Below are 26,963 nucleotides of genomic sequence, written 5' to 3' on the forward strand. Positions count from 1 at the left end.
TGACCCAGCAATTGCACTGCTGGGTATTTACCCTAAAGATACAAACATAGTGATCCGAAGGGGCACGTGCACCCGAATGTTTATAGCAGCAATGTCTACAATAGCCAAACTATGGAAAGAACCTAGATGTCCATCTACAGACGAATGGATAAAGAAGATGTGGTATATATACACAATGGAATACTATGCAGCCATCAAAAGAAATGAAATCTTGCCATTTGCGACGACGTGGATGGAACTAGAGGGTATCATGCTTAGCGAAATAAGTCAATCGGAGAAAGACAACTATCATATGATCTCCCTGATATGAGGGAGAGGAGATGCAACATGGGGGGTTGAGGGGGTAGGAGAAGAGTAAATGAAACAAGATGGGATTGGGAGGGAGACAAACCATAAGTGACTCTTAATCTCACAAAACAAACTGAGGGTTGATGGGGGGAGGGGGTTGGGAGAGGGGGTGGGGTTATGGATATCGGGGAAGGTATGTGCTATGGTGAGTGTTGTGAATGTGTAAACCTGGCGATTCGCAGACCTGTACCCCTGGGGATAAAAATATATGTTTATAAAGTTGTAAAAAAAAAAAAAAAAAAAAAAGAAAGAAAGGATGAATCCCCAAGTTTTGTAGCAACATGGACGGGACTGGAAGAGATTATGCTGAGTGAAATAAGTCAAGCAGAGAGAGTCAATTATCATATGGTTTCACTTATTTGTGGAGCATAACAAATAGCATGGAGGACAAGGGGAGATGGAGAGGAGAAGGGAGTTGAGGGAAATTGGAAGGGGAGGTGAACCATGAGAGACTATGGACTCTGAAAAACGATCTGAGAATTTTGAAGGGGTGGGGGTGGGAGGTTGGGGGCACCAGGTGGTGGGTATTGTAGAGGGCACGGATTGCATGGAGCACTGGGTGTGGTGCAAAAATAATGAATACTGTTATGCTGAAAAAAATAAAAAAAAATTAAAAAAAAAAAATCATGGGGAGAAAGCCATGAGTTCCGTGCTTTGCTTTCTTCTCCTTGGAATTCCGCCGCTCTCCTTGGTATTGAAACTGCACTCCTTGGTAGGTGAACTTGGTCCTGGCTGGGTTTACCGTTGACCTTCTGGGGGAGGGGCCTGTTGTAGTGATTCTCAAGCGTCTTTGCCCCAGGTGGAGTTGCACCGCCCTTACCCGGGGCCGCGCTGAGTCATCCGCTCGGGTTTGCTTTCGGGAGCTTTTGTTCCCTGAGCGCTTTCCGTAGAGTCCGGAGGATGGGAATGAAGATGGCGGCCTCCCGGTCTCTGGCCCTGAGGAGCCGAGAGGCCGGGGCCCCACTCCTCAGTGCGCCCTCAGAGAACAGCGCCCAATGACTCCCGTCACCCTGGCCTCTGGCCGCGCTCCGAGCTGACCGAGCCTGTGACCGGTTCAAGGCAACCCCGAGCTGAGAGTCACTCCTCGGCTCTGTCTCTGTAGCCGGCTTCCCCGTTCTAATATCAGTATGCTCTGCGACACTGAGACACCCCCGATCCTTCTGCGACCCTGCGGGACCTGAGGCCGCGCTGACCCCGCCTGGGCTTCACCCCAGTTAAGCCTCTGGAGCGATGTCCCTCAGCGGAACAGACTTTTAAAAGTCCTGATTTTGTGCTCCGTTGCTCCGCCGCTCGCCGGGAGCCGGCCCCTCCCCCCGCGGTCTATCTTCCCGTCGCTTTGGATTCACTTCTCCGCCAGTCCTACCTTTCAGATAGTGGTTGATTTTCTGTTTCTAGAATTGCTGTTCTTCTTCTCTTCAATCTCTTGTTGGATTTGTAGGTGTTTGCAATCTTTAGATAAGCTATTTAGCTGATCTCCTGCTACCCGAAGTAGTCTCAGCCTGCTACTTCTCCGTCATCTTGAGTGCTTTAAAAATATTTTAAAAATATTTTATTTATTTATTTGACAGAGAGAGAGGGAGCACAAGCAGGCAGTCCTCACAGGGAGAGGGAGAAGGAGAGGGAAAAGCAATCTGTCCACTGAGCAGGGAGTCTGATGAGGGGCTCAATCCCAGGACCCCAAGATTAAGACCTGAGCCAAAGACAGTCCCTCAACTGATGGAACAAACCAGGCCCCCCTAAAAATGATTTTAGTAGCAAAATCAAAGAATGATAGAAACTTGGAAACAATCAACAAAAAAAGACAGACATAACAAATACCATTTTTAAAAAAATGACTCCCCATACTTACAAATTTTCACTTTACTGCAAATCCACTTGTAGGGATCTAGGCCAAGAAGACCATGATGGAGGAGCCTAGGTTTGGACAGTGATTACTGTAAGGGCCTACTTAGCAGGAGCGACTCCATCTTGTTTAAACAGCCATTTGTTGTTTGTGCAGTAAAACTTAAACTGACCCTGGCTCCCCCCCCAGAGGAACGTACTTAAAAGCAAGTCTGGGAAACCAGTAAAATATGGTCGACCAGTCCCTGATAACAGAGCCCAGAATATAGGGATGAGTCAGGCCAGGTGGAGACATCCAATCAGTAAAGCGCACATACTATCTCCCTGACTACTAAAGAATGTGGGCCCCACCTTTTGGGTGCCAAACTTGGGGGCCAATCCTGACCAAGGTGATAGGCTAGTTCAAACAGCTACTATAGGGTGAATTGTAATTCAGTTGGCCACCCGTGTGTGACCTAGCATGACTATGCAACTTTCTCTGTGTGTTACAATCTCATTGGCCCCCTGTGTGTGGCCAGGCTCAACCACATGGCCTTTGCTCTATAAAAGTTAGTATGTGAGGCTGGGAGGGGTCGCTCTTTCCATAAGAGACGGCCCCGACCGGTAAGTTTGATTCTCAATACTGGCGCGAAATAAAGCTTTGCTTGACCTTCGCTTTGTATGTCTCACTCCTTTGATCACAGACCCCATCAATTACAATTCAGTTGTATTGGTAACAGCAGGGAATTGGTTAAAATATTAAGAGGTAAGGGCCAAAGTTTCTGGAGCCCCAAGTGCACATCATTCCCTAACGTCACCTGGCAGGTTAATTGGGGGGATGTTTGATGCATGAGTTAAGGTAGGGCAAGAGAGCAGGCAGAACCACTCACGTCCATCCCACTGAAACTCAGAGCTCCTTTAAAGCTGCCAGGTGAACATCAAGGTTGGCTTCATTTGGAGCAGGATGGAGGCGGTGCCGGAAGGGGCTGGGCCAGCAGGGTTGAAATTGAAATGACGGTGGGTCCCAGGAGGGCACCCGTCTTCCTGATTGCGGGAGATACGGCAAGGCAGCTAGGCTAGTCCTACATCCATTTGGTGACTGGGTACAGGGCCAGTCCTGGAAAAGGCTAACCCTTTTGCAGAGAAGCTTTAGCCCTTCTGACCCCGCAGTTATCAGTACTCAGACGCTGTGGGGCTGGAGGAGTGGAGCCCCAGGCCACAGGACCCAGGTACATCATGCACAGAGGAGTCTAATTCTTGAGGAGGAGGGTGAGTGGTGTCAGCGGAGCTGGGAGGACCCATGTGGGTTAGCTCCAGGGTGTGTGTGCCTGTGGTGGGGGGAGGCGAGTGTCCAGGGGACACCTGGTCTCCTCCCTGTGCCGTGGAGGATACATCGTAGGCGAGAACCCTGTGCACACCTGACTCCTATAAGCAAGCACTGTAACCCATGGTGTCCTGCCACTTTGTGGGGGGAAAAGAATCCTAGCCAACGGTTTCTCTTAATTTTTTAAGAATATTTTGCCAGGTTCCTGTCTTTTACTACAGGACACTTCTTTGACAACTTTGGAGTTATCAGGCTTGTTGGTGTGATCAGAAAACCTGAACGGTTAGTACCTGCTGTTTTCTTTAAAGTCCTGGTTTGTAGAAAGTTACCAGGCAAATTTACAGAGATGTCTAATAGAACCGTGCTGTTCCAGGGCTCGTCCCCTTCAGGGTCCGCACCTTCAGGACAGCAATGTCAGGCCGAGCCAGGACCCGAGCCCGAGGCAGAACCCGTGGTCAGACGCCCTCCCAGCCCGTGCCACCTGAAGCCAATGTGCCACCTGGAGCCACAGTGCCGCTAGTGAGCTCAGCCCTGTTCAGTCTCTTTTATGCAAAAGATGTTTTAATTCCTTTACTGCTTCCCTCTCATGTGTTTTCACATATGCACATGGACTTCCATCCGACCTGAGTGGATGGGAAGGTTTCTGAATAGCTTGGCCCCAGCCAATGACTCCTCCTGGGGATGACTTCAAAACAAGCAGCTGATGCTCCACAGATCTTCCCACACTCCTGATGTGCTCTCCCAGAAAGGTCCCACTCCCTTTGCTTGAAGAAGCCCCATTCTTCCCGTTGCTGGGGCCAGTCTTTGGATCCATTGTGGACTCCTCTCAAACCCTTCACATAAATAACCAGGAAATACTGTTGTCTCCCAATTAAAAAAAAAATCTGGTATCTGATAATGTCTCATCACCTCTGTTACCACCTTCTGGTCCAAACCACCAGCATCCCTAGGTTTGGGTGGTGGCTTCCTAACTGGTTGTCTTGCTTTCCCCCTGGTCTTTCCCTCCATGTTTCCCAGCACAGAACCAGATAAACTGGTCCATGCAGCTCCTCTTCCCAGAACCCTCCCCTTTAGGCATTCCTGTTTCCTTAGTCAGAGGCACATGGTTCAAAATGGCTTCCGCCCTACCACCTCTCTGACATCTGCTTCTCTCCCCCTTGCTCCCCTCACTCCAGCCGTAGCGGCCATTTTGTCCTTCCTTGGACATTTCTGCCTTAGAATTTTTGCTCTTTTTCCTCTACCTGTGGCTTGTGTGATCTTGTAACTCTCCTCCTTCAACTCTTTGATTCTGTCTCAACTTTGTGCTGAGGCTTGCTTCATCCCCCATTAACTTAACCCGTCCCCTTCACACTCCACCTTCCCAACAACACCCACTTTTGCCTACTTTGCTTTGTTCTATTTTTCTTCATTTCCCAGGCACTTAACATGCGAATGCTATGCAAATCATTATTTTTATTTTCCATCACTGGCATGCGAGCCTTTACAAGGGAAGTTGCCTCATGCCCGGACAGTGCCTGGCACGTGGCAGGCAAATAATTTTTGGATGATCAACAAATATCGTTAACAGCATCCTTTAGGACTCTTCCCCCAAAACCTGCAGGCTCAGCAAGCCAGCCAAATTCCGCCTAGCCCCCAGCCACTGCAAGTGAGGAGCCAAGTGGTTCAGCCTGCACAACAAAGACCAAGAAGAGCACCTCAGGCTCCAGGTAAAAAAGAGAGGGATACGGTGGGGGACAGAGGATGTCTAATCCGTGAGGGTGCACTGCAGTGACAACATTCCAGGTAGAGAACTGAAGGATCCCCATAGGGTTTGTCAGGATGGGACTGGAATACAGCCCACAAGTATTTTTCCTTTCTGCAATGAATTAATCGGTCAGCATTTTATTGCCCCTGTATTTTAAGGTTTTTGGAAAAGGAGATTGATGACCATCAGTCTAGCCAATGGCTTGATATGTTTTTCAGATTTAGACCATGCGTTTGTATATAATGACTCCAGGTTAACTAGGAATTCTGGGAACATGATCGTGTTTGTAAATCACTGCCCTGGGAGGTTGAGTCGCTCCTGAGCACCTCAACATTCCCCTGCCTTGTATTATCCTCCTAGGTGGAAGGCTATCATGATACAGGTGAGCACAAAGGCTCCTGTATTAGCCAAGGATTTGGCTAATACAATAAGACCTCAGATCTGATGCTCTGATTTGCTCTTATTTATATAAGTGTGTGTGTGTGTGTGTGTGTGTGTGTGTTTAAGAGCATAAATGTGAGTTGTGAGTGGAAGGGGGAAAAGAAGAGAGCATCTTAAGCAGGCTCAATCTCACAACCAGGAGATCCTGACCTGAGCCAAATCAAGAGTTGAACACTCAACGGCCTGAGCCATCCAGGTACCCCATTAAGTTTGAAATTGTTATTAATTACAGTGAGAATAGATAACATGTATCTATCCTTTAATGCAGTTCTAAGTGTATGATAGATACAGTACTGTTAACTGTAGGTACAATGTTGAATAGTAGATCTCTAGAACGTAGCTGGCATAAGGGAGACTTTATACCTGTTGACTAACAACTCCCCATCCCTCCTCCACTCCACCCTTGAACGCCAACCACCATCCTACTTTCTGCTTCTAGGAGTTTGACTATTTTAGATATCTCCTATCAGTGGAATTTTGCAGTTATGCAGTATTTGTCCTTCTAGAACTGGCTTAGTTCACTTAGCATGATGTCCTCAAGGTCATGGTTCTTGCACATTGTAGGATTTTCCTCTTTTTTTATTTTTAAGGCTGAATAATATTCTACTGTATGGATATACCACATTAGCTTTACCCATTCTTTCCTTGGTGGGCTTTTAGGTTGTTTACAGGGCTTGGCTATTTTTTAATACTACTGCAGTGAACACAGGAGTGTTAATATCTCTTTGAGATTATGATTTCAATACTTCTGTAAGAATCCCCCAGAAGTGGGATTGCTGGATTATACGGTGGTTCTACTTTTAAGTGTTTTGAGGAACTCTATACTGTTTTCCATAGCAGCTATACCATTTTTTTGCTTTCTCAGTGTTTAAATTTCTCCACATCTTCATCAGCACTTGCTTTTTTTAAAATTTTTTCATATATATTTTCACACACACGTATTTTCACACACACGTATTTTCACACACACGTATTTTCACACACACGTATTTTCACACACACGTATTTTCACACACACGTATTTTCACACACACGTATTTTCACACACACGTATTTTCACACACACGTATTTTCACACACGTATTTTCATATATATAAGTATATATGTGTATGTATACATATATATACATATATATAAAATAACCATACTTGCAGATGGGAAGTGATAGCTCATTGTGGTTTTGTTTTGTTTTTTAAAGATTTTTTGTTTGTTTATTTGACAGAGACACAAGTAGGCAGAGAGGCAGACAGAGAGGGGGAAGCAGGCTCCCTGCTGAGCAGAGAGCCCAATGTGGGGCTTGATCCCACGACCCTGGGATCATGACCTGAGCCAAAGGCAGAGGCTTAACCCACTGAGCCACCCAGGCACCCCTCATTGTGGTTTTGATTTGCAATTTCCTGATGATTTACTGATGACTTTGAACATCTTTTCATATACCTGTTGTCTATGATTTCTTTAGAGAAATGTCCACTCAGGTCCTTTCTCAATTTAAAATAATTGGGTTATTACGTTTTTTTCACTCTTGAGTTTCAGGAGTTCGTTATATTTTGGAAATTAACCCCTTATGAGGTACATGGTTTGCAAATTTCTTTTCCCATTCCTTGAGTGCCTTTCATTCTGTTGACTGATTCATTTGTTGTACAGAAACTTTTTCTGTTTGAATCCCCACTTGTCCATTTTTGCTTCTGCTGTCTCTGCTTTTGGTGTCTTATGTTGTAGATATTTTTATAATAAACTGATACAAACTCCAGACTCCATGAAATGAAGTTGTAAATGTGAATGCAAAATAGTAAAATACCTATTTTTATCATCTATATCCTGTCTGAAGAGTTATGATTAATGCTTCACATAAAGTACATTATATGTAGCAAGTACTAATGAACGATGCCAAAGGTTTTCTTTCACTGAAATTTGAATGTGGTAAGTTTGATTGCTGGAGGTGTCTGGAATTTGCTGAGTTTGATCAAAAGCATTTAAAAAATTTATATGTAAAATGAAATTTAATAGCTTTTCTATTATAGAAATTCAGACTCTGGTATAAGATCTTCATAAATGAGGAATAATAGCTTCCAGAAGGAACATTCTGAAAAGAATCGGGTTTTGTAGCCCAGAATGGGGACTATATTAGCCATTCAGGGGTATATGGATAATATAGGTTTCTTTCACAATTTAAAAGACTGCTTTGCACTGTCCTCCAAATATTAACCTTGTAAAATATTTAAACCTGTATGCATATTACTATGGGATAAAAAAAATAGAGCTTTTCCCAGTTGTTAATAAAAGAATAGATCAGTTGTTCTGTAGGAAAAGCATTTCATATATATATATATATTTAAGATTTTATTTATTTGACAGAGAGGGAGACACAGTGAGAGGGAACACAAGCAGGGGGAGTAAGAGAGGGAGAAGCGGGCTTCCTGCTGAGCAGGGCGTCCAGTGCAGGGCTTGATCCCAGAACCCTGGGATCATGACCTGAGCCGAAGGTAGATGATTAATGACTGAGCCACCAATGCGCCCCAGATTTTTTTTTTTTAAGAGCCTGTTCAGTCAGCATTTTCTGATGTCTATTAGAGGGCTGTGTGGTGACAGGTGATTGGCATATAAAGTCAGTAGAGAAGAGATAAAGTTTCTGGACAAGTGCCGGATGAAGGCAAAAGGTACAGCACTGATGTATGTGAGAGGCTGGGCCAGCCACTGATGTGGAGTGGGGTCTTGCTGGGAGAGGCTTCTGGGTCACAGTCTCCCTTTCTGGTGACCCATGACTGAAATTCATGTTTGGATCCTTTGACAATCCTCTTTCCTACCTCCAGTGACCTTGACTTAGTTTGACTTCACAGCTGGGGTTTAACAATGTCCTGTTTGAACCCCCCCCTTTTTTTTTAAAGATTTTATTTATTTATTTGACAGAGATCACAAGTAGACAGAGAGGCAGGCAGAGAGAGAGAGAGAGAGCGAGGGAAGCAGGCTCCCTGCTGAGCAGAGAGCCCGATACGGGACTCGATCCCAGGACCCTGAGATCATGACCTGAGCCGAAGGCAGCGGCTTAACCCACTGAGCCACCCAGGCGCCCCTTTCCCCCCTTTTTTTAATCATCTAAAATTCATGGCTTTCACATTTGTTTCCATGTAGAGAAAACTCAGCTGGTGGCTACAGTCCAGGCAGCATCATTGAAGGAAGGAAACCGTTTTGGGGGCATCTTTCGAGACCATGTGGTGGATACCCGGCAGTACTTGGACCACGTGAGAGAGTCCACGGCAGGTGCAGTGGTCATTAACAACCCAGCATTAGGGAACTGTCCCTGTTAGACGTGTGCTGGGGTGCTTGTGTGTGTCTCAGGGTGCGTATAAAGCTTCAGCCCATCGCTGTGAGAGCAGGTACCCTCCTCCCTGTTCTCGTTGTCGTCCTAGCACCCATTTCTGCAGAAACAAAGACCTGTTTTAGCGTCCCAGATGGACTCTTCATTTCTCTTTTCCTTTAGAGCCACTAAGTTAGAATGACCCAGCTCTTTGGATCCACTGAGACTTTTTATCTTAATTAAGCATTATTACGATGTTTACATTATTACACTAGGACTCCCCACTCACCCTCCCCACCCCTTTTGGGAAACCTTGTGTTAGAGATTTTTTTTATTGTTATTGTTAAAGATTTTAATCTTCTATGATAACTCTCAATGTACACTTACATAGGATGCATCTGCATGAATGGTACACGTTCTGGAACAGCAGATGTATATAGTGTTTGTGTGGTGGTTGACGTCCTTGTTTGGCCTAATTTTGGCTCATGGTATCAGGGTGTCTACATTGTTTTGGGTGCAGTTGGTCAGCTTGTTTCCTGGTTAACACATGGCACCATTTTGCAGGCACACAGGGTAGACCTGTGAAGCTATTTGCAAACCACTTCCGAGTGACATCTCGCCCCCAGCAGATCACCTATAAGTACAATATTGACTACATGCCAGACATTGAGGACAGACAAGTTCGTTCAGAACTGCTTCTGCAGCATAAAGCGATAATCGGAAAGTGTTATATATTTGATGGAACTTCTTTGTTATTACCTCACAAACTACGATCACCGGTTAAGTACTGTTATTGGACATTTTCACTTTTTTTAAAGATTTTATTTGGTGGGGTGGGGAGAGAGAGAGTGAGTGAGTGAGCGCAGAGGCAGAGGGAGAAGGAGAGGGAGAAGCAGACTCCCCACTGAGCAGAGAGTCCAACATGGGGCTCAATCCCAGCCCCCTGAGATCATGACCCGAGCCAAAGGTGGACACTTAACCAACTGAGCCACTCAGGCACCCCGGATACTTTCTGGACATTTGTTCTTTCTCCCACATTTTTACTGTATTAGAGCAAATATACCATTTCTGTACAATGGTTTGAGGAGACCTCCTGAAGATCTCTTGCACATAGGGCTTGTAAGAAAACCCACATGCCATGTGTGTTTATCATGATGTTCCCTTGTGCCTCATTTCAGCACTTACAATGAATCTGAGAGCAATATATACATATAATTTTTTAACCTTTTCAGTGGCAAATATGACTCAAATGCTGATGAATTATTGAATAACTTAGTCTTTTCTCTTGCTCTCTCTAAAACTTCAGCAAAAAAGTTTTAGAACTTAATATTTTCTTCAATAAACTTCCATATTTACCAAGTGACTAGTACACAGGAACTTGTTTGTTTGTTTGTTTTTTTAAGGAGCTATAAATGTTTAATTATGACTCCTCATTTTGGTCTCATAGATCCTATCTTCTCCCTGCACGTGTCTCTGGGGGCAAGATGGCTCCCGCCATGTTCATGTGTTGGATACCCAAGTGACACGTTGATTTGTAGTCCAATAATGAGCTTGCTATCCTTGGGAAGACTGCTGGACTTTTTTGTTTGTTATTCTTTCCCTCAGAAAATGGAATTGGTCAGCCTGCTGAAAAAACAGGTTGTGAAGGTGACCATTGAATTCACCAGCGAACTCATGCCCACCTCACCAGACTGTTTACGTTTTTACAACATTCTCTTTAGAAGGTTTGTTCGTAGGATTTGGTTTCCTTGAGATCTGGTTGTGTGTTAGTGTGTCAGTGGCATGGAACATAGATGTTTGCTCCTAGAGTTTTGTGTTCTCGACACCTCCTTGTTCTGGGAAAGCAAAGGATCTTGGAGATGAAATGGCACTTGAACCTCACCTAGACATGTTTAAGTTCTGTGGCTTATCTCCATATTGTTCTCCCTGCCTACTGCCACATCCCATGGCTGGTTCCTGTCTAGAAGGAGGAATGGACATCACCTAGGCACATCTACGTGTGTTTCTCCCTGGAGCAAATGCACTTGTTTTCTACCTTCATAGTGATGGATAAAAATTCAAAATTAAAATCGGAGGCCCTTAGTCTGCAAAAGCTGTTTTGGCTCATTTCTAGGAATGGAGGACATTCTAATGGCCTTTTCATGACAGTCAGTTGTATATTATGGAAAGCAGGAAAAAAAGAGGTTAAATGAGCCTGAATATCTACCTCACCATGTAATTTACTTGTACCAGGCACTTCCGTTAATTATTGGTAGACCAAGTCACTGGCAGATTTTCCCCCCCTACAGTATCCTCATGTGTGTTACTAAATGCTTAATAATATTTGTGGCACTTTAAACAAAATCTGTTCTTCCAATTTCTAGAATTTTGAAGATGATGGAGTTGGAGCAAGTTGGTCGCAATTATTACAACAAACGTGAGGCCATGGAGTTCCGTGACCACAAGTTGGTATCAAATAGAAAGTTTCACATAATGTTTATAATTTATATAAACTTATAGCCTATAGATTCTCAAATGTGTGTGTGTGTGTGTGTACACATGTGTGTATGTGAGAGAGCGAGAGAGGGAGGGAGGGAGAGAGAGCACCTGTGGGTGGTGATAAAAATGGTTTAACAAAGATAATATAATTGACTCATCAGGTAAATATCTATTGGAAATATCCTTTGAAAGACCATTTCTTATTTGACTCCTAAGCACCAGTTTTAGACCCTGACTGCCAGCCCTGTGACACTTCTATGTTCGGAGCTTGGAGTTTGATATTCCTATCTAATGTGTCCCATTTGCAGGCTGGTCATCTGGCCTGGATATGTTACTTCTATTCTTGAGTATGAAACCAGCATTACTCTCTGTGCTGACGTGAACCATAAACTGTTCCGAATGCAAACAGCCTATGATTTAATATCAGATATTCGTGATGGCTTCCCCACAAAGCAAGAGCTTCAGGAGCAAGTTTCTAAACAACTAGTTGGATCAGTTGTTTCTACAATGTAAGTCTGCATCCCATCACTTTCATAACTTCTCTTTGCCCCATAAGAGGTGTTCCTATAGATTTCAGATCAATCAGGGTTACATTTCAGAAGCAGACCTGGCACGGCAGTGGCCAGAACCACTCCATGCTTTTTCTTATCTGGCTCTATAGCATGAGAGAGGAATATGTGTTGGGTATAGACTTTGCTGTTCTTGAATTCCTAATGCCGATCCAGTCCTCTGCTCTGAACCCTCTCTTGTGATAACAGAATATGTTCCTTCTTCTTTTCTTCTTCTATTTTTCTTTGTGTTTATTAAAAATCAGGGCTTAATTAAAATCCATGAGCAAATTTCCCCTTGGAGGAAGTTTTTTTTTAAATTTTTTATTCTCCCTTTAGACCAGATACTTTAAATTGAGAAAAGTGTGGATTTAACATTGCTTAGGCAATATTGTAAGAGTAAAGTCAAGGACTCCTGCTTCCCAATTTCAAAACTTACTATAAAACTCTAGTAATAAAAAAAAGGGGCATGAGGACAGATGTAAAAATTGATGGAATAGAATTGAGAGTCCCAGGGTTAACCCTCACGTTGATAGTTCATTTTCAACAAGAGTGTCAAGACCATTTAATTAAGGAAGGAATACTCTTTTTAGCAAATATTGCTGGGAACACTGGATATCCACCTGGCCTTTCCTGACACAATATACAACATTAACTCCAATTTAACTCCAAAATTAACTCAAAATCGACTTAACTGTAGGAGTTAAAAGCATGAAATTCTTATTAAAAAAACTATAGTAGGAGTAAATCTTCTTGACTTTGGGTGGGGCAAAATCTTCTAGGATGCCAAGAGAGAAGGGATGATAGAAGAAAACTACAAATTGGACTTCATCAAATTAAAAATGTCCATTCTTTGAAGTCAGAAGTGAAAAACAATGGACTGAATGAGAGAAAACAATTGCAAATCACCTATCTCATAAATAACTTGCATCTATATATAGAGAGAACACGTACAAGTCAATTTAAAAGACAACCCAACTTTTAAAAAATGGGCAAAGGACCTGAATAGACATTTCTCTGAAGTCAATATACAATGACCAATAATCACAGGAAACAATACTAACATTATTAGCTATCAGGGAAGTGCAAAGTCAAACCACACTGAAATGCAACTTCATACCCACTAGGATGGCTAAATGTGAAATCGTATGGCCTCTTTGGAAAGCAGTATGGCACTTTCTCAACAAGCTAAATATAGTGTGACCATATAGCAATTCTATTCCTGGTTGTATACCCAAGAAAAAAGAAAGCCTATGTCTACCAAAATTGGTACATGAATGGCCAGAGCATCCTCATTCATAATAGTTCAAAAGTGTAAACAACTTGAATGTTTGTTAAGTGATAAACGGATACATAAATGCAGTATATTTATGAAATGATATATTATTTGGCAATAAAAGTGAACTGCCAGAACACACTATGGCAGGGATAGACCTTGAAAGACCTTATGCTAAGTGGAGGAAGGCAGTCAGGAAGGGTCACATGTTGTGTGATACAATTCATGTGAAATTGGATGGGTAGGCAAATGTATAGGGACAGACACTAAACTAGTGGTTGCCTAAGGACTGGGGGAGTTTAGTGGAAATGAGGAGTGACTGTCGTGGTTGTGGTAGTTCTTTGGGTTGTGTTCAAAGGTGTACAACTTGGTGAACATACTAAGAATAACAAATGTCATATATATATATACATATATATATATATAAAATAAGAGCAATATATCTTGTAATTACTCGTAGGATTTAAAGCCTCTTATTTCTTGCATGATCCCATGCAACGAATATGTTAGGAATAAAACCATATGTTGTGACTATTCCACAGGTATAACAACAAAACCTATAGGGTGGACGCTATTAATTGGGAGGAAACTCCCAGAACTACATTTAAAACCTCAGATGGTGCTGAAATCACCTTTGTAGAATACTATAAAACGGTAGGAAGTCTTTCTTTCAGTGTATCTAAATCTTTTTTTCTTATTCAAATATATCTCCCAATAATACATGTAAACTTATAGTCACATGTTACATCATAATAGGTCATAATCTTATGTATAATAAATATATATTATAGAATTTCTCCTTGGGGTTATTACAATTTGACTTATACCTATTTTCCATGTGTTAGAGTACCTTGTATATAGGGTAATGTCATATAACTAGAATGGCTCCAATACAGTAAGTTTTAGAAGTGGCTATGGTAGTTCACACATGCTGGCATCACAGAGCAGTAGGTTTGGGACATTTTGAAAGAGCATTTCTATGAAAGCAAACTACCTTCTTGGCATGTGTTGATAGGAGGAGCCTTAGATGTAAAAGAAACATAAGACCATGGTTTCAGCAGGTTTGCTTGAGGAAAACAGATGGGCTGAAGTAATTAAAATGTTGGGTAGCCTTGGGGTGCCCTGGTGAGAACTCAGTCTACTAACAGATGGCAGTGTAGTTGTCGTGTTATCATGAGATCTAGAAAAATCCCAGAATCCATAGTGGAGCCCTTAGAAGGAAAGTACATTCCTGGATTTCAAAAAAGTTTTCATAATAATGCAAAGTGAGACAGCAGAATTCCTTTGAAGATGCAGAAGTTAATGTTGCAGGAGATCCTTCTAGAATGTCACAGGACAGCTATGAGAAATAAGTAGTGTGTTTCCTGAAGTTCTCAACAGGAAGAATAGCTTGTACAAAGACTTAGCTAGACTGGGTGGTAAGAGTGGTGGTTGAGGCCCTAAAATGACCCTATGATCCTGCACATTTGTACATACATCTCCCTGTACAAGCTCCTGCCTTACTTAAGACTCTAGCACCAAGAGAAATGGGGTGAATCTCGGCTGCCTTTCAAATAACTACTTTAAGGAAAAAAATATACAGGGTCTGCAACAAGATCATGAGAATTAAAAGTAATTCAGCTCAAGAGGAAAAGAGCCATGAACACTGGATTTGAAGTCTTGTCTCAGGTAGGAACTCCTTTGATGTTCTCAAGATGCTTAATAGGCAGATCACACAGAATTCATGTGGCTCACTGATTACAGAGGAGGACCTCAGTGCTCAGCATGAATGGATCTATGACAAATCACCACTTTGTGTTGGAGAGTAAGGGCACTTTGTTGTACAGGAATTGGAGCCTAGGAATAAGACCTTCTGGATAGGATGTCTTGGCCATTGCCTTTTCCTGATGGAAGAGGTTAGGGGAAATGATGTTGGAGGCATGTTTGGCATAGCTGTAGTAGTAGTCACTCTAAAAAGTGACCAGGTTTGTTGTCCCCCATCCATTTGGCAATCCTCTTGAAATTTCTCAATTATGTGTTAAGAATTTTTAAGACAGTCGTGTAGTAAGAGATATATATTCCAAGAGTTGGTCCCACATCTACCTATATGAAGTCAAAGAAGGCTATTACAATGACCCCAATATAATGTTTGTGGTCCCTCTTCTCCTCAGCCATGTGTGCTTATTGGGGAAAAAAAAGGAGGCCATCCCTGGGACATCTCAAGGGAACATGAAAAGTATCTTTGAAGTGTCCTTAAACCTGGGGAAACTGGGTCCCCAGGAAACCCCTGGGCCTCTGTTGGTGATCCAAAAATGAGCTGTTGTACCTATTTATGTGATTTACTGGGGCTTGGATGGTAGTCATGCCAGTATTCTTTCTTAACCTTTCTGAGCAGCGGTATAATCAAGTGGTCACGGAACTGAATCAGCCGCTCTTGATCAGCAAAGGCAAATGGAAGAAGAGCAAACAGGACACGCCCCGTGAGCCTATACTGCTGGTTCCCCAGCTATGCAACCTGACAGGTACTGCGCATTTACTCGGTCTTCCTGGAAGACCACCCCTTTCAAGCCCCAGATGCTATGATCTAGAGGTACACGCTTTCCACAGTCCTCCAGGTGACCCAGAGCTGCATTCTCTCCATTGGCTCTTCCTCCTCCAGATAAAGCCACTGAGACTTCTCCCATATAAATCTATTCTTACTTGTTGAGCAATATTTTTTTACTCTTTTTTAAAGGTCTAACAGATGAGCTGCGTAAAAATTATAGAGTGATGAGAGACTTGGCTCTCCATATGAGGTTGGATCCAGAAAAAAGGCAGCACGAGTTACAAAAATTGATGAATACTATACAGACGTAAGTGCTGATTTTGTGTGTGTGTGTGTGTGTGTGTGTCCTGAAGTCAGGACATGTGCAGAACTCTTGGCATCTCAGATTCTCCAACTAAAAAAACCGGTCAAAAAGAAAGCGAGCTCTTGGGGGAACAACTCTATTTGTTCTGTCAGTGCAAAGTTAGGGGAGGTCTGGAGGGGGAAAATGAACTAGAAAGATCCTAAGCGCAAATGTGAGAGCAAAGATGTGATTTCAGAGTACTAGGGAACTTCTTTGCAACCTGTCAGCACAGAGGACAAACAGGGCATCTTTAGGTTAGAGGAGAATTTTGCAAATGGATCATTGCTTTTGCTTATTTCCTTGAAGGAGGTTTGATCCTGTGGAAACATTTTAACTTTCAGAAATAAGGAGATACAACGGGAACTTCAACTCTGGGATTTGAAATTTGATGCCAGCTTCTTGTCCTTCTCAGGAAGAATCTTGAAAGAAGTAAGAATTTTTCAAGGAAGACGAGTGGTAAGACCATTTCAAGATGGTTGTGTTTTAGTTATTCATTTTGTCATTTGGGGGTCAAATGAATAATAATGCAGAGGAACTAGCTCAGGTCAATAACTCTCTGCTCTCTCTTCTTGGGCTACCTGTCTTTTGTCTAGGAGACAGCAAGCAGATGTTCAATTAAAATGCATAGAACATCCTTGGCATAGAGTAAACTCTGTATTTTATCTCTGTTAGTGTTGTGGTCCTCTCTCATGGCAAAACTATCTTCCAAAGGTTTCCTTAGGAGTTAGTTACCTAGAATCAAGACAATCCAGAATAACCCATATTAGAATTCCAGCATCACTTACTTCTACCTTAAGGCAAAAATAGGTAATTAAGTCATGACTGAAGTTTAAACTAATAACCTTGCAATGGGAAGTAGCACAGGTTTGCAATGGAAAGGCTCTTCAATATCAGCAAAGGCATTATCTATATCTATATATTATATACATTATATATATTATATATGTATAATATATAGTCTTATAAATTATTAAATCTTGTACATATAGAATATAAATAAAAAATTTTAAATGAAGTCTTATCCTATCTCTTGCAGTTTGATTCCCACCCACAATTTGCAGATTGGACAAAAGAGACAAGAAGTGGACCCTTACTCAATGTCAAGTCACTAGATCATTGGCTAATACTCTATCCTACAGGATACTACAGAGCAGCCTCATCCTTTCTGCAGAGTCTACGGAGAGTCACACCCACCATGGGCATAGCTATGAAAGAGGCAAAAATGTAAGTCGACTACCTCCGATTTAAAAACCAGTCATTAGCTACCTGAAAGTGGAATCAGAAGATACTAAATTCTAGGGGTGCCTGGGTAGCTCAGTAGGTTAAGGCCTCTGCCTTCAGCTCAGGTCATGATCTCAGAGTTCTGGGATCGAGTCCTGCATCAGGCCCTCTGCTCAAGCAGAAAGCCTGCTTCCTCCTCCTCTCTCTCTCTGACTGCCTCTCTGCCTACTTGTGATCACTGTCTGTCAAGTAAATAAATAAAATCTTAAAAAAAAGAAGGTACTAAATTCTAGGAGTCAGTCACTTTAATCGAAACACTGAAAGGTTATAAGCAAAGAAGTCTAGCCTATTTCCAGTAACAGATAGTAAAAATAGGCTTTTGTGATGTATGATTTGTGGCTATCAGGATACATACTAAGGAAGCCAAAAATTGAACTTATCTTTGTCTAAAGAACAAACTTTTGGGGTGCCTGGGTGGCTCAGTGAATTAAACATCCAATTCTTGGTTTCTGCTCAGGTCGGGCTCTGTGCCCAGTGGGGAGTCTGCTTAAGATTCTCTCTCTCTCTCTCTCTCTCTCTGCCCCTCCCCCCATGTGTACATGGGCTGGCTCTCTCCCTCTCTCTCTAATGAATAAGTAAGTCTTTACAAAAGCCTTTCAACTGAAGTAACTATCTTAACGTAGTATTTTGTTTTGTTTTATATTGTGCTTCATTGTCAGCATAAAATGCTTGTTACATGTTTATTGTTCATTGCCTTTTGAGTGTAGAGGTCCTATACTTCTTTTCTTTCTTTTTCTTCTTTTTTCTAGGCTTGAAGTAAGTCATTCAGTCCAATCCTATACAACCACCTTAGAAAACCACGTGTCCTCCAAAACACAGATGGTAAGTGTCTATGTGACAGTAGCTTCATGTCTTGATATGTAGTGTTACAAATCACATCTGTTCAGTTTCGAGTGGTAGACACTCAAAATCTGTCTCAAGAACCCTGTCCTTGGCAGGGTCTTGTCTCCAATTCCTGTCCTGTTCTCTCTTGGAGGCTGTCAGTCTGTTCATGGTCTCCAGCCTTTCAGACATCCCCCTCTGGGGGTTAGGCAGGTGCTCTGGGTCCCTACTTCTCTCCTGTCTTAACCCTGTAACCCTTCATGACCTTGGTAGACTGGCTGAGCCCCAGAGAGGCACAGTCCTGTATTTTCATCAGCTTGAATAGCTCTTCTTAGGAGGAGACCAGCCCATGCTATTCCAGAAGCTGAATCTGTAGGGGACAACATTAGCTGACTGCTCGCAGAAAACTCAGACATCCTTATGTAAAAAAATAGAATCTAGAAGATGTTGCATCTGTCTCTAAAAGGTTGACTTACTGACCTACTAAAATATACATAAATATATAAAAGGAGGGAGGGATGGGTGTGTGTGTGTGTGTGCGTGCGCGTGCTGTGTGTTGGTTTGTGTGTAATCTGTACCCAAAAGGTGAGGTGCTTAAAAAAAAAAAAGCATATCTCTAAGTTAATTTAGCCTTCATCTTTAAAGGATCTCAATGGGCATGGAGAAATTCTAAACCAATAATGAAGGACTGATACCTACCTATCAAACACACACACATTGACCACAGTCCATTACAATTAGAAATCATTAAACCACATACATTCGGAAACCAAATTATTACTTGTAAGTGGCAATTGTATTAGAACCATATCAATAGAAAATTTATTTTTAAAAAAGATTTTATTTATTTGACAGAGATCAATAGAAAATTTAGAAACTATTTTAGACCTTATAAGTAGTATGCATCGAAATCTGTTTAAAACAGCAAGCTAAAAAATAATGACAGGGGCCCTCCGGCCCTTGATCAGTGCATTAGGAAGGAAGTCTGAATGTTAATGCACTAAGTGCAGAGTGAGACAAAATAAAGTAGAACAAAAGAACAAAAAACAGAAACTAAACAGAGAACAACACACATAAAGCCAAAAATAGTAAAACTTGATGTTGTCAAGAGTGAAGAAAAGAGTCCAACAGAGGCTTGACAGCATTAATGACAAGGAGAGTTCATGATTAACAGACAAAATGGAGGTTAAAGAAATGTTAGGACAACACCAGGGGTGCCAGCAAGTCTGAAAACTGGCAATCTAGTCTTTAGAAAAAGAACAAATGAACTGGTTAGTGTGATGAATTTTAGGAAACATAATTGCAGATAAAATGTAAGCAAAATGTGTATAATGCCTTTGATAGAATTCCACATTTCTTGTGAAAAGACAAAGTCACTTCATCTAGAATGAGAAAAGAATGTCCCTAATCTGATTGAGGATATCTACCCCCAGAAAGTCTTCCTAGAAACATCATTGTTAAAAATAATACTTTTTACAACATAATACATTATATATAAATGTTATACATATAATAATGCATACATGTTAAAAATGCTACACGGAGGATTTTCCCATCATAGTATGAACCCAGCCAGGTGGTAACTGCTCTTCCTCATGGCTCTGTGTCCTGCTAGAGGTCCCAGAGAGTGTTGGAAACTTTGTCTGCTGCCCGTACAGCAGCCAGTTCCCCTGACTCCTGGGCTTGTTTCGTTAGGGGTAAAATGGGGATAGTATTGATCTCAGTAGGTTATTGAAGAATGAGCAAATGCCCCTCGCATAGTGTCCATCCTGGACGCTAGGACGGTCCTGACAACGGTAGATGTCAGTCTGTACTTTTTAACTGTCCCATGTTAAGTTCATGATAAACTCCCAGAAACCAAATAACCAGGACATAAAGACTTTGCAAGTTCAAGTGAGGATACTGTCTGTGCCTGGCTCCCAGACTTTCTTCTTCCACATGGTCACCTTCACAACTGTTTCATGGACTGGGATTCCAGACTGCTTACCCTCATGGACCAGCTATTGATTGAATGGATAGATTCTACTTACTCAGTGTTCCACCTGCACAGGCGTCCTGTTCTCCTATCACTGTGGTTGTGTACTGGACAGTCTCATTTTTGCTTTCTTCCAAGGTTGTTTGCGTGTTGTCCAGTGAAAAGAAAGAGCTGTATGATAGCATAAAACAATACCTGTGTGTCAGTTGCCCAATCCCAAGCCAGTGTGTCCTCGCACGGACCTTAGACAAACCCCAGACGCTGCTGACCATTGCGACAAAGATTGCCCAGCAGATGAACTGCAAGATGGGAGGAGCCCTCTGGAAGGTGGAGACAGGAGTACGTTGGATTTTGTTGCCTTCTCTTTATTTCAGTTGTGTTTAGTGGAATTGGTTAAGACTCTATTTACCTATCTTGCAAATGTAATTGCTTAATTTTGTTCCTATTGTGTTCTAACTCCATGTACTACCTATTTAAAAAATTTCAGTTGCAGAATGCGATGTTCATTGGTATCGACTGTTTCCACGATACTGTAAATCGGCAGAAGTCAATTGCAGGCTTTGTGTCCAGCATCAATCAGGAATTGACACAGTGAGTGGACTTCAGCAGACATTGTGTATTTGGCAGCTAGCTGTAGACCAAAGGGGACATGTGGACCCAACTCATGTTTTTTGACAAGGTCCATGGACAAGGTGTTCTCCTCCTCTTCTGGCAAAGTTATGCTCCCAAAACATTTGATGTGAAGGACTTTATTTCATTTTTCCATTGCTGCTTACCAAATGATGACAAATATGGAGGCTTAAGGGGCCATTTGTGTGTCCCTACACAGGTCTGTCGGGCAGAAATCTGGCACCATGTGGCTCTTGGGTGGGCCACAGGTTGGGCAAGCCACATTCTCCTCTGGAGGCTTGGGGTCCTCTTCCAAGTGTACATATGTGTGGCAGAATCCACTTTCTTTGCGGGGGGTAGATGGAGGACAGAGGTCCTCAATTCCCAGACCCATCTCAGCTCCTTGAGTTTCATCCACATTCCTTCTCGAAAGCCCTGTTCCCCCCAAGGGCACACTGAGTCCTTATTCTTCTTCAAATCTCTTCCTCTTCTGCCATCAGAGAAAACTCTCTGCTTTTCAAGGGACCCATGAGATTAGATAAGGTCCATCTGGAAAATCTCCTTATAAAGCCAACCATGCCATAAGACCTAATCACAGGGTAATGGGATAGTCACAGGTTCTGAGCATTAGGACAGGTAGAATTCTGCCCACCAGAGGCTCTAATGATCACTGAGTCCCTGCATGGGGACCAGGAACACAGAGGGAAGAACTCAGGCCCCCCAAGAGGAAGACAGGTGTAGGAATATGACCAGCAGACTCTAGGTACAGGATCTGGTCTTCATACATCTATGTGACCTGCCAAAGAAGACATACTTCCATATCCCATGTTTCTCCTTTGCACCAGGGACACTTCTGTTGTCTGTGCTTAGAGTAGAACCTGCCTTCAAATGAGTTTGCACACTCTTCAGTTTATAGTTTCTTGAGCATTAGGACCTGTATAACCATCACACATGCTATGCTTACTGATGAGTGTAGCCCACTAGGTATAATTCCAGAATATTCTTTAAGGAGGATCCATCTTTATTTTCACAAATAGCATCATTTTTTTCCCCAGTCCTGTTCTATTTTGATATAGTAACATTGGTTTGCTTTTTGTTTGGGGGGGGGGCAGGTAGAAAAGAACATTGCAACAATGGGAAGGAAATTTAAGCTTTCATTCAGTTCCTAGATATTTTGGATCCCTTGCTATATTCAAATGCTGAGAACAGAGCAGTGAAAATGTTTCACCCAAAAGCATGATCTCTCATGGAGTGTGCATTCTGGAAAAGAAGCAGGGAAACACCTTATATCATGTCAGGTCATCATGATACCTGAAGTAACTAAAATAGAGAGGATAGAGACTTGAGAGAAACATTGCTCGATCTGTGGGGAAGTGGTCAAGTAGCTATTACTGTTCCAAAGCAGATGGCTCCCTCAAAGCAGATTATGGATGAGCCATTGTTTAAGACCTGAGGCTCAAAGCAGGGATCTCCAGGAAGACTGGCTGTTAATTTTGTGGTGTCCCCAGTGGGTGAGACAGCAGTGGGTGAGACAGCAGTAGTCCTGCACAGTGAAAGTGTGCATAATTCGGAGCAATGTTAATGCTTCCATTCCGAATTCCTCTTTGTGTGCATTCCCAATTTTAATAGGCGCCTTGGGGTATAGGAAGAGATTAGTGCTTCAGTCTCTGCAGGGGAATCAGAGAATCGATCCTTAATGGGATCCTCAGCTACCTATAAGGATTTTTCTTCTTTCCTGGAGGTCCCAGATGAACTCAGAATCAAAATGATGACATTTTCAGAGTCTTGTTTCCCAAACCGATGGCTGATTTTTCTCCAAACAGGTGGTTCTCTCAGTGCATCTTCCAGGAATCAGGACAGGAGCTTGTGAATGGGCTGAAAGCCTGCTTGGAAGGTCAGTGTCTTCATCAAGGTTGGAGTCTCTGACTTGATACCAGTCGTTGTCCCCCAAGAGACCTTGGCAATGACTAAAGACACTCTTGGGTGTCAAGGTTGGGATGGTGGAAGTATTACTGGCATCCAGTTGATGGCTAGAGACCAGCATGCTACAGAAGACAGCAACACCCTTACCACCACCACCACGGACAATTATCTGGCTCAAAATTTCAATAGTGGGGGGCGCCTGGGTGGCTCAGTGGGTTAAGCCGCTGCCTTCGGCTCAGGTCATGATCTCAGGGTCCTGGGATCGAGTCCCACATCGGGCTCTCTGCTCAGCAAGAAGCCTGCTTCCCTCTCTCTCTCTGCCTGCCTCTCCGTCTACTTGTGATCTCTCTCTGTCAAATAAATAAATAAAATCTTTTAAAAAAAATTTCAATAGTGGGGCTGGTGAGATACGCTGGGCTAGCCTGAAGACTTAAAAGGCGTGACAGTGTCCTGGAGGCTACAGAGTTGGAAAAATGACCCTAGAAGTTGTTACAAATAGCAGCAGTCAGTTGGTTCTGAGTTACAGCTTATTTACCTAAGTTTCTGGTTTCCTTCCAGCCGCCCTGAAGCTCTGGTGTAAACATAACCTGTTTCTGCCACAAGCTATCATTGTGTACCGGGATGGAGTGGGGGATGGTCAGCTTCAAGCATTGCTGGACCATGAAGTACCACAGATTGAGTCTTCCTTAAAATCTGTGTATCCTAAAGACTCTGGGTATATAAATTGTAAAGTGAAGATTTTGTAAACTCTACATTTCAGTCTTTGAAACGAATCTGTAGCAATTATGACATGTGAATTAAGAGAGCAAGAGCACGACAGAGAGGGCATCAGTCGTTAGGTGGGGAGAAGATAGACGACCCTTCATTCTTAGACTTTCTGCTCCACACCCAAGTCAGAGGACAGAACAGAACTGGAACATTCCAGATTGCATTCTCCCCATGGAATCCCTAAGAACCTGTCCTTTTTTCCTAATCTCTCTGCAAGCCTTGATGTAAGGGGTGCTTGTTAACCTCCGATATTCATTAAAATCCAAGAACACAGCCTGGCGATGGTTTGTGTTTATGTAACTCTTTTATTCTGGAGTTTTGTAGGTCCTAGGCCTGGGGATCTCTCTCAGCTCTCGCCTCTGGACTCCTCTGTTTGTTGGTGGAGCCTGGTACCCACCATGGATAGGAATGGTCATGACCTTGTAAGGAAGTTCCTCCCCCTACGATGTAGGTGGCTGAGAAGAGAAACCTCTTTCACTGCTTAAGCCTGGGGACAGGGGGCTAGGACAGTAAGGTTGGGGTGTGGGGAGAACTGCCTCTTCTGTAGATTCTTAATGGATCCTGTGTTGTGGTTTCAGTACTCTGAATGCCTCTGTACAAGAGAGTACAGGTGGTACTTTCTTTTCAAGGGTCAAACTTACTTTCATCGTGGTGAAGAAACGAATAAACACCAGATTTTTTGTGGAGTCCGAAGGAAGACTTCGAAACCCACTTCCAGGAACAGTTATTGATGTGGAGGTGACCAAGAGGCAATGGTAAGACCCCCCCTTTTATTTGTTTAAATAAACATTCTCTTTTACTCAAACAGAAATAGAGGAGGTGTATGTGTGTGTGTGTGTTCAAGGTTTGCCTGGTTTGGAGGATAACAGATTGACTTAAAGTTGGTTGAAAATTACATGAATGGATAAACATGGGATTCTAGAAATTTCTGTCTTCCTTTTTCTTCTAGAATTTATAGCATATACCATAAACATACTGATATTCTTGGGTTGTTGGAAAGAATGGTTGAACTTCTGATTAGGCAGAGATTTGTCAATTGTGCAAATGAGAGAATTATGTACAACACAGGATGGGAAATGAAACAAGACTGTCCTACAAGCCGACAGGGAGAAATGAAAGAAAATGAAGGAAAGACAAACACTGATCAATCTAGTAGGAGGCGGGAAAGAGTTAAAGAAAAAAGCAAGTGGGAAAGTATGATCCATAAAACGCATAACATAATGCACATGAGACTAAGTCCCGTATCTACAAGAAGCTGATGGGCCTTGCCATTTCTATCATTAGGGGGTTTGAATAGATTCCAGTGATTCTTGGGGAGACGTCTGAAGGTTCCATCCCTGGAACTCTGAATTGAGGTTCCCTGTGACCTTATCCAATGTGCCAATGTCAGGTTTCTGCATTGAGGCGTCAGCTCAGATGCTTCTGCAGAAATCCCACGAGCATTGCCCTGACCTTTATGGACTTGCTTTCCCATTTCGGTGGGCTTCTGCATGTAAACAGAACTGTCTGTACAATGGGTTTCTGTCTATTTGTGGCACGTCAGATGCTAGGTTTGTTATGTTCTTTTTCTTCTGAAATTAAGCTGTTGTCTAGACTCGTGTGTTCTGTGATTCCAGGTACGATTTCTTTATCGTGAGTCAGTCTGTGAAAGACGGTACTGTCACTCCCACTCATTATAATGTCATCCACGATACGGTTCGCTTCACCCCAGATAGGATACAGCATCTTACTTACAGACTATGCCACATGTATTACAATTTGGCAGTAAGTATTTTTTCATATACCTTTTCCTTTAAATCTCTAAGATTGCTCCATGTTGAATCTACACTTTGTGAACCTTTTGAATTGATACCTGTGAAAGGTTAAATTCAGACAAAGTTCAGAAAAAAATTTTGTTGTTGTTCTTTCTGCTAAAGGGTGTCATTCGAGTTCCTGCTCCTTGTCACTATGCCCACAAACTGGCTTACCTTGTGGGTCAGAATATCCACCAAGAACCACACCATTCCCTGGCCAGCCGTCTCTTCTACCTGTGACTTTCAGAAGAAAGCCTGACGACATGTTGAAAACCAGCATTTGTTAGTTTTTTTTTTTTCTTTTGAACCTGTACTTCTGAAATACTCTCCTGGATGTATAGTTTTAATACAAACACATACTTGGTGCGGGGAGAGTGAGCAGGGAGGGGCAGATAAGAGTGAGAGGGAGAGAGAATCCCAAGCAGGCTCTGCTCTCCTCAGAGTCCAATATGGGGCTTGATCTCATGACCCCATGATTACAACCCCAAGCCTAAATTAAATGTTGGAAGCTCACCTGGCTAAGCCACCCAGGTGCCCCAAGATGCATAGTTTTTTAAAAAAATACTTATTGGGGCTCCTGGTTGGCTCAGTGGGTTAAAGCCTCTGCCTTCGGCTTAGATCATGATCCCAGCGTCCTGGAATTGAACCTTGCATCGGGTTCTCTACTTAGCAGGGAGCCTGCTTCCTCCTCTCTCTCTCTCTCTCTCTCTGCCTGCCTCTCTGCCTCCTTGTGATCTCTGTCTGTCAAATAAATAAATAAATCTTTAAATATTTTATTTATTTATTTGACAGAGATCACAAGTAGGCAGAGCAGCAGGCAGAGAGAGAGGAAGGGAAGCAGGCTCCCTGCTGAGCAGAGAGCCTGATGCGGGACTCAATCCCAGGACCCCGAGATCATGACCTGAGCCAAAGGCAGAGGCTTAACTCACTGAGCTACCCAGGTACCCCCAGATGCATAGTTTTAAATTCTAATCATTTGGATGGACATGGCGGTTCAGAGTGGTGTGCCCTTTTGGTGGTACAACCACTGACTTAACCTGATCCTTCTATTTCCCAGACAGGGAAACAGACCACGAGGTTTGTGTCTTACAACTTACCTTTGAAATCAGTGACTTTATGATGGACCATGCCTGAACACTTGGCACTTCTGAGCAAGTGACACCACTCGTCATTGAGACTGGGCATTAGTCTCATGAAGTAGACTCTGCTTGGAAAAGGATATCTTTGTGAAACCTTTTATTTTTAAGGGACAGAAAAGCTCTAAAAATGTCAAAATTAAACGGGGATTTAATTGTCTTATTTAAAGTTGTGTAAGAAAGAAATAACCCATGTACGTAGTATTGCTCACTCTTCCAAGGGGTGGAAATTTGAATGTGACTTTGGTGGAGCTGTAAGAGTTGGAAGCTCTTGGAACATTAAAGTGTTTTTGTCACTTTTACCACAAAGAAGGGAAACCTAGATCTCGATTAGCACTTCCTTTTCATGCATTCTCTTGTGCATGTTCCAAGGGTGAGGTTACTGTTAGCTGTACCATAATAAGAGTCTTGAATAATTGGCTGAAATGAAGCTATTATGTTTTTTCTAAAAACATACTCCCCCCCCCCTCGCCCCCTTAAACTATCTTTAAATAGATTCAGGAAACACGATGT

General features: G+C 42.7%; 1 protein-coding gene across 1 annotated transcript; it reads left to right on the top strand.

Moving 5' to 3' along the window:
- The first annotated feature begins 3,904 nt into the window (after positions 1-3,904).
- On the top strand, positions 3,905-26,963 carry PIWIL3 (piwi like RNA-mediated gene silencing 3). The gene is made up of 21 exons (XM_047696507.1): positions 3,905-4,012; positions 5,061-5,199; positions 8,809-8,937; positions 9,539-9,753; positions 10,580-10,698; positions 11,338-11,418; positions 11,761-11,961; positions 13,819-13,930; positions 15,651-15,777; positions 15,990-16,107; positions 16,485-16,599; positions 17,180-17,367; positions 18,174-18,246; positions 20,360-20,560; positions 20,709-20,812; positions 22,654-22,724; positions 23,312-23,468; positions 24,151-24,276; positions 25,138-25,285; positions 25,438-25,596; positions 26,372-26,963. Exons 1-20 carry the CDS (start codon positions 3,905-3,907, stop codon positions 25,552-25,554), a joined length of 2,649 nt encoding a protein of 882 aa, XP_047552463.1. The 3' UTR covers positions 25,555-25,596; positions 26,372-26,963.

This window comes from Lutra lutra, chromosome 12 (genome assembly GCF_902655055.1).
Source record: "Lutra lutra chromosome 12, mLutLut1.2, whole genome shotgun sequence".
NCBI classification, from domain to species: Eukaryota; Metazoa; Chordata; class Mammalia; order Carnivora; family Mustelidae; genus Lutra; species Lutra lutra.

Excerpts from the sequence above, each read along its gene's own strand:
- PIWIL3 (XM_047696507.1), top strand. The coding sequence starts at position 3,905 with ATGTCAGGCCGAGCCAGGACCCGAGCCCGAGGCAGAACCCGTGGTCAG. Across the intron at positions 20,561-20,708 it reads TCTGGAAGGTGGAGACAGGA|TTGCAGAATGCGATGTTCAT; the intron begins GTACGTTGGATT and ends AAAAAATTTCAG. Across the intron at positions 24,277-25,137 it reads GAGGTGACCAAGAGGCAATG|GTACGATTTCTTTATCGTGA; the intron begins GTAAGACCCCCC and ends CTGTGATTCCAG.